This window comes from Sinocyclocheilus anshuiensis, unplaced genomic scaffold, assembly GCF_001515605.1.
Source record: "Sinocyclocheilus anshuiensis isolate Anshui unplaced genomic scaffold, SAMN03320099.WGS_v1.1 scaffold726, whole genome shotgun sequence".
NCBI lineage: Eukaryota > Metazoa > Chordata > Actinopteri > Cypriniformes > Cyprinidae > Sinocyclocheilus > Sinocyclocheilus anshuiensis.
Window position 1 is genome coordinate 1,101,269 of NW_015542365.1, and position 16,359 is coordinate 1,117,627.

At 37.1% G+C, this 16,359-nt stretch overlaps 1 protein-coding gene across 2 annotated transcripts in view; it reads right to left on the reverse strand.

Moving 5' to 3' along the window:
- Positions 1–16,359, reverse strand: part of LOC107692086 (inactive rhomboid protein 1-like) — a 39,567-nt gene that overhangs the window by 18,644 nt on the left and 4,564 nt on the right. The window contains exons 1-4 of one of the 2 annotated variants that reach the window (XM_016490986.1): positions 1,533–1,567; positions 1,324–1,417; positions 1,068–1,215; positions 808–950 (exon numbers count right to left, since the gene is read on the reverse strand). In XM_016490986.1, the coding sequence (XP_016346472.1) occupies positions 808–950; positions 1,068–1,215; positions 1,324–1,412 (380 nt within the window). In that variant the 5' untranslated portion in view covers positions 1,413–1,417; positions 1,533–1,567. Of the gene's footprint in view, positions 1–807; positions 951–1,067; positions 1,216–1,323; positions 1,418–1,532; positions 1,568–16,359 lie in introns of those variants that run through there. The other variant, XM_016490987.1, reaches the window with a different exon arrangement.

Below are 16,359 nucleotides of genomic sequence, written 5' to 3' on the forward strand. Positions count from 1 at the left end.
GCATTAGTTCCGCCCACTACCGGAGAAAGCAGTAGTTCTTAAAAGCGGAAGAATTCCAAAGGAACTTTGCTTTTATTTTGGTTTTATTTTATTTTGGGGAACTTTTATTTTGACAGCAAAATACAACAAAGAATATCGTTTACATGTAGCGTGCATAGGTAGCGCTGTGTGTGTGTGAAACAAAGCGACGGCGAGTTTACGGTACGTTAAATACAGGTGCGTTGCTCATCCATTCAGATGAACTGAAAAACAGCACAGATCGCTTGGCGGAGACAGTAGTGAAACTCTGAAGCGCTCAGTCGGAGTGTTCGGCGAGTGAAAATATATCTGAGCTAAACTTATACTCAGCCTCCAACTCACACTGGCGAGTAAAATCTGAGAATTTATTAGCAATTGGCTAATATTAGACATCATCTCTCTCTCTCTCTCTCTCTCTCTCTCTCTGCGTGTGTGTGAGACAAAACGACGGCGAGTCGTGCGCCTTCACAGTAGAGTTTACGGTACGTCAAATAAAGGTACACTGCGCATCCATTCAGATGAACTGAAAAATAGCACAGATCGGTTGATGGAGACGAGTGAAACTTGGAAGCGCTGTCAGAGAGTGTTCGGCGAGTGAAAATATATCTGTGCTAAACTTATACTTAGCCTCCAACTCACACACTGGCGAGTAAAATCTGAGAATTTATTAGCCATTGGCTAATATTAGACATCATTTAGTCGCCCAGAGTGAAGATTTAGTCGCATTTGCGAGTGATTTACTCGCAATGTAGAGGGTTGAAATGTGTGTTTGTGGATGTGTAATCTTACCTCTTGATGGTCTGGGAGATGGAGGGTTTGCGCAGGACCGAGGGTCTGCGGCAGGTGTTGGCATCGACTGGCGGGCATCTGAGCTGGATGTTTTCAGTGGGTACACTGGCACTCCGCAGATACAAACTGTTATGCATGACGGGCTGAAGGCCAGGTGAATAGTGAAATATTTCAATGTTTTTTTTTTTATTTCATGGAAACACAAGTGATTCAAAGTAATGCAAAATATCTTGAGCAAAAATGTATCATCAAATATCCACCTGGAGAAAGTTATTATGTTCCTCCACAGGGTTTGGGGCAATGGGGATGTCCAGTCTGAGCCAGGGTGGTTTCTTTCTCCGCAGGCTGCTGTTCCTGCTCTCATCCTCAGCTTCGGCCATGTCTGCCGTCCCTCCCCTTGCCAGCCAGCTGTAAGATCAGACAGGGTCAAATAAACAGCTCAAACACATATAAACATACAGATATGGGTGAACAGTGCACACACACACACACACACACACAACAGCGCTGCCTTACATAAGACACACGCCATGATAATCCGCATTTCCATCTGGTTGTTGGGACATGATGGTGCACTGCTGAGACTGCAGTGTGCTGTCCTCCATCCACACTGCACACAAGTCAAATCAGAGTAAAACTACAGCTGCTATTGTGCTCTTGGCACTCACACCGTTAATGCTCAGCTGGGATATATTTTCTTTTGCACATTCTGAGATTAAAATCACCTTTAGAAATAGCCAGGTGTGAAAATATCCATATATATAATTCATTCAGTAATTCATTATTTTACATTACAATATTGTATTACACCCATGTAAATCTAGGCACACTCACATAAAGCGTGATTCTCTACAAATGACTGAAGTAGAGAATTTGTTCTCCGCAGGCTCACCAGAGCTACAGATTTCAAGATTTCATAAAAGCATTCGAAAACTGTTACCGTTCAGTTGTAAGTGAAAATATAACTTTTCAATGCGACAGATGGTCACAGGACAAAACAAAGCCTCCTTCGATTCAGTTTTCAATTGTTTTTTTTTCTAAATGTCTGTGGCTGAATGCTATAAAGACTGTAATACCATTACTGAACCCATTGACTTTATTTAAAATGACTTCCACCAAATACCAAAGATCCTGAAGCATCCGCCATAAGTGCTATCTGACACCTCTTGACAAGCCACTCTCAGTGACTACAGACAGTTTGGATCATGAAGCATGGCAGAAACACAGCGAATGAACAGCACTTTTTGCTTAAGAAAACAAGGGTACTTACTTTTACAGAAAGACAATCCTTCAAATAACACCGTGGGGAAAAATAAAAAATAAAAAACTCCCTCCACATCCTACTGCAAACCACATTTTTATCCAAACAAACACATTAAAATGCATTTGTAGAAATTTCAGGTTTGGGCAAAAGGTTAGCACTGATCCTTATAAACCAACATAAGCTTTCCTTTATATTTATACATCAATACACAGTATTGTGTATTTGGAGCACAGATTAGAGCAAAGCGTGTGACAATTGGCAAATGATTAGCTTAGGTAACAGATACAAGCACTTAAATACCAGCTCTTTGTTCATACAATTTATATTGTATTTTCTCTTATGACAAGAAATGGTAGCCTTTTGCTCTCAGATCATGCTACACAGCTGATAAAACCACAGCGACTGACTGAAAACCACCACAAAACAGGACATCAGAGGAACCAAGACTTCCCAGAAATCCACTTGAATGCAGTAACCTAATTGCAAATATACCATATAAAGACTTTCAGCTCAAAGCTGTTTGCAACTGCAATAAAAACACTAACTGCTAGCATGAATCTGACCTGATACACGTCTCCCAGCAAACACACAATATAATTCGTACATAATATTAATAACCATCAGAAAAAAAATTAAGTAAAATATGAATTACTATGGTTATACTGACAGTAAAGGGGATATTTTCCCTCCCTTAATGACTCCTATGCACAGATGTGACTGTTGATACTCTGGCTATGTTCATTTCTTATTCATTACATGAAAAATAGAGCCGTTTATCCAAGTTGTCCAAGAATATAAAACAACTGATGTTTTAAAAGCAAAATATATTCTCCTGTCTGTAATTCACTAATTAGTCACTTAGGAACCGCTTTAGGTAAACCTAATCACATCAAAAGCATCAAAAAATGTTCCTGTGGCTCAGTGGTATGGATTGCGTTAGCAGCGCAAAAGGTCATGGGTTCAGTTCCCAGGCAACACACATACTGGTAAAAATGTATAGCCTGAATGCACTGTAAGTCGCTTTGGATAAAAGCGTCTGCTACATGCATAAATTATTATTAATTAATTATTAAATTATTAATTAAAATTAAAAGCATTACTTTTTCCTCATATACAGAGGAAGTGACACAAGGAGGCCACATGAGTTGGCTGTTGTGTTTGTAAAGTTTGTTATTACAACAAAATACTGCATGTTCCAATTCTTCCAGAGAACGGTGGTGTATAGAAACATTTATAAGATCAAAAGTACACAACAGCGCCCTCAAAATTTTAATTATCTGAGACTCAAATTCACTAAACAGTTCAGCATGCGGTGGTTCAGCATAAAACCCTGCGTCTTACTCACATGCCACCCACAATCCACCTTAACCAGCCAACAAATGAGAGGTTTTGTATTGGATTTTCAATTTTCAGTGCTGTTAGACACTATTAACAAAAATGAAAACCAGGAAATCATATGAAAAAAACTGTGAGTAGAATGTAGTATAAATAAGAAACATTGTGCACCAGAACCCATTCTTTGACCAAATTAGAAAGCCTTTTCTGTGTAAAGTTATATCCAGTTTCACAGTATTGTTGCCATGATAACATCATGCCGTAAACCTTAAAACAACCATAAAAAATGATGAGAACTTTACAGCTCATATAATATACAAGTTTTAACAGAAGAATTCATTTAAGTGCTTTCTATAAATTAAAAGCTTCACATTTCCGCTTTTAAATCTCCCAAAAATTGTCCTTTCATTGTGACTCACCTTAAACATTGATCTGTTTTTTTTTTCTTTTCGCTTGTTATGAACCCAGAATAAATATATAAATATATATATATATTTATTTTTATTTTTTTTAAATGATGTAATTAAAAGCTGCAATTAAAATTTTCCTCCTTCGCAATCTGTAGTTCTCCTTCCTGAGGTCCTTCTAAAGTGCTGGAAAGGACATGGGTGATGTTTTGACTTTGGCCAGATGTTGCAGCGGCACACTGAGTTGGTTTTTGTGGACAGGACTGGAAGGCAGATGTCCATGTGTTGTCGGCCCCTGATGAATGACCTCATTTGAAGAGCACTTCCTTCCTGAGCAGGGACACTTTTTCTCTGTATTCACATACACAATCCTATCAAAGATGTGCTCTGGAGTCAACAAACCTTTCCTTATGTCCACATTTGTGGATGCTAATCTGTAATTCTCACATTTGCTTTGATTCAACCAAATCTTTGAATAATTACTGTAAATCTATGAATTTAGATGGTCAGAATGGTTACAGTAACTCAATAACCCATAGCTGACTGACTCATGGGACACACGCGTTTCTCTGCAAAAGATGCCTAAAAAACGTTGGTCTTGTTCGAAACGCTGGCTCAACTGAGTCAAATTCATTCCATGAGCAACAATAGACACAATAGTTCCTCACAGAAAAGAGGAACGACAAAGACATACAGAAGCCACAGGAATCTGATCTGGGTTTTTCATCCTTTTGACGTCAATAGGAACCTTCACAAAATAGACACATTCATTCAACTCCAATAACTGAAAGCCTGCTGTGATGTTTACTCTAGTTAGGGCTCCAGATTAATATTTTAAACAGAGAAAGACTAAATAATCAAAGTCATGTCCAATGATAACCTCTGTGCAGTCTGCTTTTCAAAAATTAGAAGTAAAGAAACATCCATGTACTTGTTCTCACTGAATGATGGCTCCTCAGCTTTAATGGCACATTTGGCATCAGTAAACTGCTGATGCTGAAGAACCTGAACGTTCCTTTAAGAACCAAGTGAACAGGCATGAATCCCACTGATCCGGGCATACTGCCTGGCAGAGCGCTCCCTGCACATTCTGGGAAATGCCGCACATACCACTAGACTGCTAGAGCCGTTCTGCACTATTTCATCGCATATATTTTGGTTGGCCAATGAGGTTAAGACTGGATAGAGCTCAAACACATATAAACATACAGATATGGGTGAACAGTGCACACACACACACACACACACACAACAGCGCTGCCTTACATAAGACACACGCCATGATAATCCGCATTTCCATCTGGTTGTTGGGACATGATGGTGCACTGCTGAGACTGCAGTGTGCTGTCCTCCATCCACACTGCACACAAGTCAAATCAGAGTAAAACTACAGCTGCTATTGTGCTCTTGGCACTCACACCGTTAATGCTCAGCTGGGATATATTTTCTTTTGCACATTCTGAGATTAAAATCACCTTTAGAAATAGCCAGGTGTGAAAATATCCATATATATAATTCATTCAGTAATTCATGGCGGATCCTGACAGAATGCTTTAGTGTAGTTAAAAATATGAATTGGGACAAAAGTGCACTGCCCCTACTCCTCCAGCAGAGGATGCAAATTCTCCTATTATTTCACTGTTTAATCATTTTAACTGGTTTGTAGTGTGCTATGGGGACTCCCCTTTCTCATTTATTATGAAAGTTTTTTACCCTTCAAAGCAGGGCAGTATTTGTATTTGTATTTGTGTCTCCTCAAAGATGTGGGATGGGGGTGGTCAGGTCTGCTAACACAAACGTTCAATTTCAGATTGGGGCCACTAGAACTGCAGAGTAACTAACATTATAGTACTACTCTATCAAGGCACTTAACTCTGGTTGGTCTGTCCTTGCTGTTAGTGCACCTGCAGGCCAGTACTATTGATGAAAAGCATTTGCTAGAGCTGCTAACTTTAAACAGAACAGGCAAACAAACAGAACAAACCAAAAAAGCACAACCGAAAAGTTTATTTATTCGTTTTTTATTCGTTTTTTTTATGTTACTACTTGTTTCAGAATGTTCAGTGGACATTTAAAAGTAATGTTTACATAATGTTTGTAAGAAAATAAAACGGAATGCTCCCCCCTACTGTTCAAGAACATTCAGTTGTTATAACTTATTTGTTGGGTTGCTCTAAATCAGTATTCTTGTATGCTGGAGTAAAAGGCGGTGAGTAATCATAAAGACATAAGATTTTTATGTAACTTAGTAGCTAAGTTTGCTTAAGGTATATTACAGTGCGTTCTATATATTTTACTGTTGTTTAACAACACACCGATTCTTTCTGTGAAAAACTTTCAAAAACTCCATTAATAAGATAAATGGACCCTTTTTTTTCCACATTTCCGGGTTTCTCAGCAACGGATGTCGTCGAATGGGAGACTACCACAAATATATATATATATATATTTTTGTAATGATATAAAAAATATATTAAATTCAAAATTAATTGTCACAAAATTAAATTCTTTAAAATTCATATTACCTACAAAGATATTTTTAAATAACATAATATATATTAAAATATAATAAATTAATAAACAACATTTTTATTTTACATTACAATATTGTATTACACTCTCTACAAATAACTGTGACAGAAGTACAGAATTTGTTCTCTGCAGGCTCACCAGAGCTACAGACTTCAAGATTTCATAAACGCATTTAAAAACTGTTACCACTCGGTTGTAAGTGAAAACTTTTCAACGCGACAGATGGTCACAGGACAAATGAAAGCCTTTTTCGATTCAGTTTACAATGTTTTTTTTTTTTAAATATCCGTGGCTGAATACTATTGAAAGACTGTAATATAATTACCGAACCCATTGACTTTATTTAAAATGACTTCCTCCAAAAGATCCTGAAGCATCAGCCAAAAGCACTCTTGACAAGCCACTCTCAGTGACTACAGACAGTTTGGATCATGAAGCATGGCAGAAACACAGCGAATGAACAGCACTTTTTGCTTAAGAAAACAAGGGTACTTACTTTTACAGAAAGACAATCCTTCAAATAACACCGTGGGGAAAAATAAAAAATAAAAAACTCCCTCCACATCCTACTGCAAACCACATTTTTATCCAAACAAACACATTAAAATGCATTTGTAGAAATTTCAGGTTTGGGCAAAAGGTTAGCACTGATCCTTATAAACCAACATAAGCTTTCCTTTATATTTATACATCAATACACAGTATTGTGTATTTGGAGCACAGATTAGAGCAAAGCGTGTGACAATTGGCAAATGATTAGCTTAGGTAACAGATACAAGCACTTAAATACCAGCTCTTTGTTCATACAATTTATATTGTATTTTCTCTTATGACAAGAAATGGTAGCCTTTTGCTCTCAGATCATGCTACACAGCTGATAAAACCACAGCGACTGACTGAAAACCACCACAAAACAGGACATCAGAGGAACCAAGACTTCCCAGAAATCCACTTGAATGCAGTAACCTAATTGCAAATATACCATATAAAGACTTTCAGCTCAAAGCTGTTTGCAACTGCAATAAAAACACTAACTGCTAGCATGAATCTGACCTGATACACGTCTCCCAGCAAACACACAATATAATTCGTACATAATATTAATAACCATCAGAAAAAAAATTAAGTAAAATATGAATTACTATGGTTATACTGACAGTAAAGGGGATATTTTCCCTCCCTTAATGACTCCTATGCACAGATGTGACTGTTGATACTCTGGCTATGTTCATTTCTTATTCATTACATGAAAAATAGAGCCGTTTATCCAAGTTGTCCAAGAATATAAAACAACTGATGTTTTAAAAGCAAAATATATTCTCCTGTCTGTAATTCACTAATTAGTCACTTAGGAACCGCTTTAGGTAAACCTAATCACATCAAAAGCATCAAAAAATGTTCCTGTGGCTCAGTGGTATGGATTGCGTTAGCAGCGCAAAAGGTCATGGGTTCAGTTCCCAGGCAACACACATACTGGTAAAAATGTATAGCCTGAATGCACTGTAAGTCGCTTTGGATAAAAGCGTCTGCTACATGCATAAATTATTATTAATTAATTATTAAATTATTAATTAAAATTAAAAGCATTACTTTTTCCTCATATACAGAGGAAGTGACACAAGGAGGCCACATGAGTTGGCTGTTGTGTTTGTAAAGTTTGTTATTACAACAAAATACTGCATGTTCCAATTCTTCCAGAGAACGGTGGTGTATAGAAACATTTATAAGATCAAAAGTACACAACAGCGCCCTCAAAATTTTAATTATCTGAGACTCAAATTCACTAAACAGTTCAGCATGCGGTGGTTCAGCATAAAACCCTGCGTCTTACTCACATGCCACCCACAATCCACCTTAACCAGCCAACAAATGAGAGGTTTTGTATTGGATTTTCAATTTTCAGTGCTGTTAGACACTATTAACAAAAATGAAAACCAGGAAATCATATGAAAAAAACTGTGAGTAGAATGTAGTATAAATAAGAAACATTGTGCACCAGAACCCATTCTTTGACCAAATTAGAAAGCCTTTTCTGTGTAAAGTTATATCCAGTTTCACAGTATTGTTGCCATGATAACATCATGCCGTAAACCTTAAAACAACCATAAAAAATGATGAGAACTTTACAGCTCATATAATATACAAGTTTTAACAGAAGAATTCATTTAAGTGCTTTCTATAAATTAAAAGCTTCACATTTCCGCTTTTAAATCTCCCAAAAATTGTCCTTTCATTGTGACTCACCTTAAACATTGATCTGTTTTTTTTTTCTTTTCGCTTGTTATGAACCCAGAATAAATATATAAATATATATATATATTTATTTTTATTTTTTTTAAATGATGTAATTAAAAGCTGCAATTAAAATTTTCCTCCTTCGCAATCTGTAGTTCTCCTTCCTGAGGTCCTTCTAAAGTGCTGGAAAGGACATGGGTGATGTTTTGACTTTGGCCAGATGTTGCAGCGGCACACTGAGTTGGTTTTTGTGGACAGGACTGGAAGGCAGATGTCCATGTGTTGTCGGCCCCTGATGAATGACCTCATTTGAAGAGCACTTCCTTCCTGAGCAGGGACACTTTTTCTCTGTATTCACATACACAATCCTATCAAAGATGTGCTCTGGAGTCAACAAACCTTTCCTTATGTCCACATTTGTGGATGCTAATCTGTAATTCTCACATTTGCTTTGATTCAACCAAATCTTTGAATAATTACTGTAAATCTATGAATTTAGATGGTCAGAATGGTTACAGTAACTCAATAACCCATAGCTGACTGACTCATGGGACACACGCGTTTCTCTGCAAAAGATGCCTAAAAAACGTTGGTCTTGTTCGAAACGCTGGCTCAACTGAGTCAAATTCATTCCATGAGCAACAATAGACACAATAGTTCCTCACAGAAAAGAGGAACGACAAAGACATACAGAAGCCACAGGAATCTGATCTGGGTTTTTCATCCTTTTGACGTCAATAGGAACCTTCACAAAATAGACACATTCATTCAACTCCAATAACTGAAAGCCTGCTGTGATGTTTACTCTAGTTAGGGCTCCAGATTAATATTTTAAACAGAGAAAGACTAAATAATCAAAGTCATGTCCAATGATAACCTCTGTGCAGTCTGCTTTTCAAAAATTAGAAGTAAAGAAACATCCATGTACTTGTTCTCACTGAATGATGGCTCCTCAGCTTTAATGGCACATTTGGCATCAGTAAACTGCTGATGCTGAAGAACCTGAACGTTCCTTTAAGAACCAAGTGAACAGGCATGAATCCCACTGATCCGGGCATACTGCCTGGCAGAGCGCTCCCTGCACATTCTGGGAAATGCCGCACATACCACTAGACTGCTAGAGCCGTTCTGCACTATTTCATCGCATATATTTTGGTTGGCCAATGAGGTTAAGACTGGATAGAGTCCACTATAATGACTCAGCTGACCTCTGCATGATGGATCAGCCTGCTTTTAGAGTTAACCTGTTCAGCTAGTCATCAGCGTATGTTGAGGTCTCCAGCATGGGCAATATGCTTCAATAAAAGACCACAGCTGTAAGGCTAAGTTTGCCAGTTAACATCATTGTTAAGGGTCAGTGACAAATAGGAGTGCCCTTGATATAAAGTAATATGCCCTTGATATGAAGTAAATGACTAAACTCTTTGACTAAAAACTCTGCCAAGTTCTTATAATTGTACTCATTTTATAATTCATTTTGGTTTCATATGGAGAATACAATAATACAAATGTTAATAAGCAATTAAGCATATAATAAAGCATTTTAACTACAATATTCTTAAACAATCCAACCCTCTCCATTGACTTTGTATTGTGGGAAGCTGCCTCCTTGTCATTTCTGACTTATAACAAAAAACAGAACAATGCCTAAAAGCTGATGTGTGACAAGGTGTATAGCAAACAAGCTAAAAAACCCAGAACTACGGTTTTATAAGCTACCGTACCGTAAAGGCCAGCCTTTAAAGAGACAAAAGTGGATACAGGCAGGGCCGCTGCTGGTTAAATAGGTGCCCTAAGCAGAATTGTGCTGTTGTGCCCCCTCCCCCAAATATTATGGAAAAAAAATAAAATAAAAAAAATCCTACTATAGGGGTCAAAATAGAAAAATACAAACTAAAATTACACACATTAAATAAAACATTTAAAAAGATTAAATATGATCAAAATAAACAATAATAAACTGAATCAAAAATCAATGGCAGCGGCTATTTGCACTAAGTGTAAATAGCGATAGAGGCAAATAGCAGTAGATGCTGTTTACACTAAGTGAAAATAGCAGTATTTGCTTAGCGATATGCTATTTACACCAAGTGCAAATAGCTATAGATTCCATTTACACTATGATAAAATAGCAGGATTTTCTGCTGTTTATACTACTTATTGCAAATAGCGGCAATTATCTGCACCTCAATATTGTAGTAAATTATAAAACAGTATGCAATAATAACGTATTATGACGATTGTCGCTCTGTCTCTATAAAAACAGACCATTCTGCAGAGAAGCTCAAAAACAGGATATAAAATAGCCTATTACTTCTAAATTATGACTTTTTTATGTAAAATCACACTAACAATATAAGTGCACCTCAGAGAACATTATAAAATAAAAAATAAAAAATAAAAAATAAAAAATGCACTTCATGACCCCTTTAAAAATGATCACAATTTCCACAAACAAAGCAGCATAACTGTTTTCAATATTGCTAATAATAAATGTTATTATTGCAATAAACAAAATCAGCATATTTAAATGATTTCTGAAGAATTCAGATCAATTTTAAAAATACAAAAAAATGGCTAGTTTAAATAACGATTCTCAATATTACTAGATCAAATAAAATCAGAGTTCTTGAGACACGGCAGGTGAATAGGGTAAAAAAAAAGAACTAATAGTTATCGCCTTACCAGTGTTGGGGAGTAACTAGTTACATGTAACGGCGTTACGTAATTTAATTACAAAATAAATGTAACTGTAATCAGTTACAGTTACTAAGAAACAATGTGTAATTAAATTAGTTACTTATGAAAATGTTAACGATTACAAAGGGGATTACATTTGAATATTTACACACATCTACATACAGATTTAATTGATTTTTTCCCCAAATTACACTGACTTCTCTGAGACATAGGGCCCTATAATTTACTGGATTGCGGAAAACACATAAAAACGGAATTCCTATAGCCTATAACGCGGACGGAATACGCCACATTTTGGACGAATAAATCAAAAGTAGGTCAGTACACTTGAATCAAAACGCGATATGGACTAGTGTCTATGAATATTAAGCCGCGAAAAGACTATCCTGCACGTTCTGCGTGTCTGTGGAAATCAGGCGCGGACTGAACATCGGCAGAACCGGGACAATTCCCGGTGGCCTGGCAGCCAATTTGGCCCGCAAAATGTAAAGTTTGGTTTGTGTAAGTGCTACTGAAGTGGAGATTTATGGCTCAGTGTAGTAGAAAAAAACTCATTTTGAGAAAACGGCCTTTAAATATGTATTGTAATTGAAATCTATTGACACAAATAGAAAAAGTGCTATAAAAGAAACACTTAACAGTGTCTTTTGGATGTTTTCTTTCCACTAGTCTGAAAAAAGACCAAAATCTCAAACTTGACGGGTGCAAGAAAAAACATGTATGTTTTTGCCTGCAGTGTCTCCCCTTAAAAACATCTCAAATAAAACTTACCGAGCCCAAATTTTCAACGGTTGTGTATTTTTCAATTTATGTATGAATTGCATTTTAATGTATTCATTAATGAACATACCCAAAAAGAAAAAAAAACTGTGTCATGTCATCGACCCATATGTTGGTGGACCAGTTAGATTAACCTTTAAAGTTTAAACCAGCCAAAACCAGTCAGAAATTCTTTTAAACTAATCTATTCAGAGCCAATTGGGCTCCTCTATTTTTCTATGCTAATGACTGGACACACATACGGCTCTTTAAAGGCTCTGTAAATTAACAAAATGGTCCATTAAAACTCAATGGCTGTGCTTCAGCTTGATGCGGTTTGAAAACATCAGAATAAGTGTCCCTGGATTTCAATGTGCTGACAAGAGTGGCACTAGTGCTGACACCAGAGTGCATTCTGGGAGAAGCAGAGGTGTTGAATGGTCCTGCTAGTAGACTTCAGATCCATCTTCCAACCTGGCAACAAACATCTTTCTGTCTCAGTTGCATCAGTCACCAGCCAAGAGGACTTTCAGCAGCGCATGCCTAAACAACATGTGATCTCCATTTAAATACTTTCCAGGGTGATGGCTGCCTGGAGCATTTCCCACTAGAGAGGACTCGCTGTGTGGGCTGTCTGTATTGATCTGAGCTGTTAAAAATCTTTGCTGGCTTTTGATGGAAATGTCAAAGCCGTGCTAATGAAGTGGCTCTGTGTCATTAATTCAGAGGGAGAAAATGGCTCCACACTTCCATAACATCACTAAAGGGAAGAAAATTTGTATATTTCAGACACAAAAGCAATTTACTTCTGGAAAATCCCTTCAATTATGCATTAGCTCCCAAGTGAATCAGTCTTTGCAACTGCCAAATTGTTGTCTGAGAATAATATAGGTCTCGACTCTAAAAACAGACAAACCTTTACCATAGTGGCTGGTCTGGCAGACGGTTTTATACTTAATATGCCGTGACAGCACAATAATGGTTGAAAATGGAGGGGACTTTCGAGCCATATTCACAGAACCAGCAGAACACTTTGTTAATCTGAGGGTTAAGTTTTCCTCCAAGGCCACAGTAGACACAACTGTAACAGACTATGAGCTAAAACAAGCCAAAACTCACAGCCATAAATGAGTAAACTTGGCTCTCACATGAATGGCATAACACAAACCTGATGCTGACACCATTTGCGTGGAACTGCCAGGAAACAGCAGTCAAAAAACCGGTAAGAAAGAGCGTGCGTGCAGGCATAAACCAGTCCCTGATTTACATATACTATAAGCCACGTGGATCTAAGTCTCTTCCAGTAAGATGGACACAAAAGTGCCAAACTGACTAGAATTGCAGGACTGTCATACTTGTGTTGAGGACAAGAGTGTCCATAATAAAGAAAGGAGAAAAACGTGTGCCAAGCCTTCTTTGTATTCATGCTGGTTTCATATGGTTTTGAAAATTTTCCATTTTAAAAAAGATTTTCATGCAGTGACTCTTAAAATGTCATGTGATGTAACCATAAAGTCAAAAAAAAACAACATATTTTCCTTACAAATAGCTTGAATATAAAATTTAAAGTATCTTGAATTATTAATTTATAAATATCAAAAAGGTTTGGGGAGGTGCAACACATGACATTTTACAATTACAACCTGAATTTACCATGACTTTGATAAACGCACACAAGTTTTTTGAATATTAATAACCAGTGAATACTGCCAAAATACTTCAGGTTTTCTTTTCAAGTATAAGCATTTTAAATCTGAAATGAAACACATGCTCATCGTAGAAGAGGTTGGGATACCCCACCCAAAAATGAAAATTCTGTCATCACCGACTCACCATAATGTTGATCCAAACCTGTAGGACCTCATTTCTTCTGTGGAACATAAAGTAAGATATTTTGAAGGATGTTGGTAGTTTTGGTGCCTATAAACCACCATTATATGGATAGTCGTGGCCTAATGGTTAGAGAGTCGGACTTGTAACCCAAAGGTCGTGGGTTTGAGTCTCAGTATCGGCAGGGATTGTAGGTGGGGGGGAAGTGAATGACCAGTGCTCTATTCCACCCTCAGTACCACGACTGAGGTGAGACCCTTGAGCAAGGCAACGAACCCCCAACTGCTCCGGGTGGGTGTTCACTGTGTGTGTGTGTGTGTGTGTGTGTGTGTGTGTGTGTTCAACATTCTTCAAAATATCTTCTTTTGTATTCAGCAGAAAAAAAGAAAGTCATAAAGGTTTGGAATGACACGAGGGTGAGTAAATGATGTCAGATTTTTCATTTTTGGGTGAACCATCCCTTCATTGTGAAGGAGAACTGGTCCCCGACTGAGCCTGGTTTCTCCCAAGGTTTTTTTTCTCTATTTCTGTCACAGATGGAGTTTTGGTTCCTTGCCATTGTCGCCTTTGGCTTGCTTAGTTGGGGATGCTTAATTTCTGGCAATATTATTGACTTGACTGCACAGACACTATTGGAAGAGAGCTGAACTGGATGATGACATCACTGAATCATAAATGAACTGACTTGTTTGTTATTGTCCTCTAGCATTATTGACTAACTAGTTTTCTGTTTGATACTGTACAGTTGCTTTGACACAATCTGTATTGTATAAAGGGCCATATAAAGAAAGGTCACATGACATGGTATGTATGAAATGCATTATTAATATATATTTTTAGACATGTCTTTGACCTATAACAAATTATAGAGAAATGCCAATAGTCTTCTCTTTGTACATTTCTTAAAAATAACATGTCATTAACTGACTCCTGTCTGCCAAGATCTTGACTTTGGGATATAATTCAAAGAATGCCATCTGTGTTCACATTTCAGTTCCAGTGAGTCCAACACACTGAATTAATAGACAACTAAGTGGCTGCTTTCCTTTATACTGCACAATCCCAGCTTCCATTAACAAGTAACAACATGTAACACAAACAGGCTAAGCCTTGCTTCAGAATTACACTGCAGAACATGAATAGTGCTCATATAAAAACATCTAACCATACAGTGAAAAAAAGTTTATTTTCAAAGGAAAGCACAAGAATGATAATGAGAATCTGTAGCACTGCAGATGGGCAAATGGTGTTGTAATAGGGGCTATTTGAGAACTGCGGGTGGTTTGTCGCCTTTGTCTAAGAAGGGGCTGCTTTCACAAGTGCTCATCATGAGGCATCTTCATGCTGTGAATTTGACATGAACACTTCCTCTGTTGGATCACACTGTATGAAAATAAAATGTTAATTGTACGCAGATGGTGCGCGGGTTTGAAAAGAAAACAGACAATAAAATGAAAATTTCAAACATCTGACATCCAAAATCAAATAAAGACGCACAAGGTCTCAAATCACATGAAACCCAAACCTTTCACCCCAAAAGACTTTAGACTCTGCAAGGGTTTTAACAGCAAGATGTGATTATTTCTGTAAGAATTAGAAGAAATTCTTCCCTATATGAACAAGAAATCTTCAAGAATCAGCACACTGTCAAAAGCTTTAAATGACACTGGACTCCATTTATTAGACCACAACTTATTATAGTTTTCATGCATAAGTGAGCTAAAAAACCTGTTTGATGATTATGTGTGTTATTGCAGTTGCATGTTCTTGGATATTTACTGCTAGTAAACTGTAGATTAATATGATTTTTCTATGAATATATCTGTTAAGCTTCATACTACAAAGAATTCTTATTATTGGCAGTAACACCAAAAGGATGCTTTCAAAAAAGGTCTTATATTAATCCCACAATATTTATGGAGGGAAAAACTTGATCAATTCCAAAAGACATATTTCCAGTTCAACCACTCAGGTAAAACGCAAAAGCTCATGGAAAAAGACACTGTGAATGTCTCTGAGGTAACTGAGTCCATCCTTCAAGATTTTCCTTTTTGATTAGATTTTTGATCAACTTGATTAAAGAGTCTGCAGGAGGAGTTAAAATTAGACTGAGATTTACAACGAATAACAACTTAAATGAACTTAATCGCATAAAGCTATAATAGACTTAAGCGTGTGACTAAGGGCTATTATGATGCTTTTTTGCCCTTTTTGAAGCTTGACAGCCCCTGGTTCCCATCCACTTTCAATGTATGGAAAAAGCAGCACAGACAACCTGCTAAACATTTCCTCATGTGTTTCGCAGTAGAAAAAAAAAGTTTGGAATAACATGAGGGTGAATAAATTATGACATTTTCATTTTCAGGTGAGATTTAAAGCCTCAATAACACATAAACAGCCATCCTTTTGGAGGAACTTCTGATCTTCTTTACCATTTACACTTGCAACAAAGTCTTGACGCCAACTAAAGTGTGGGGGGGGGGGGGGGGG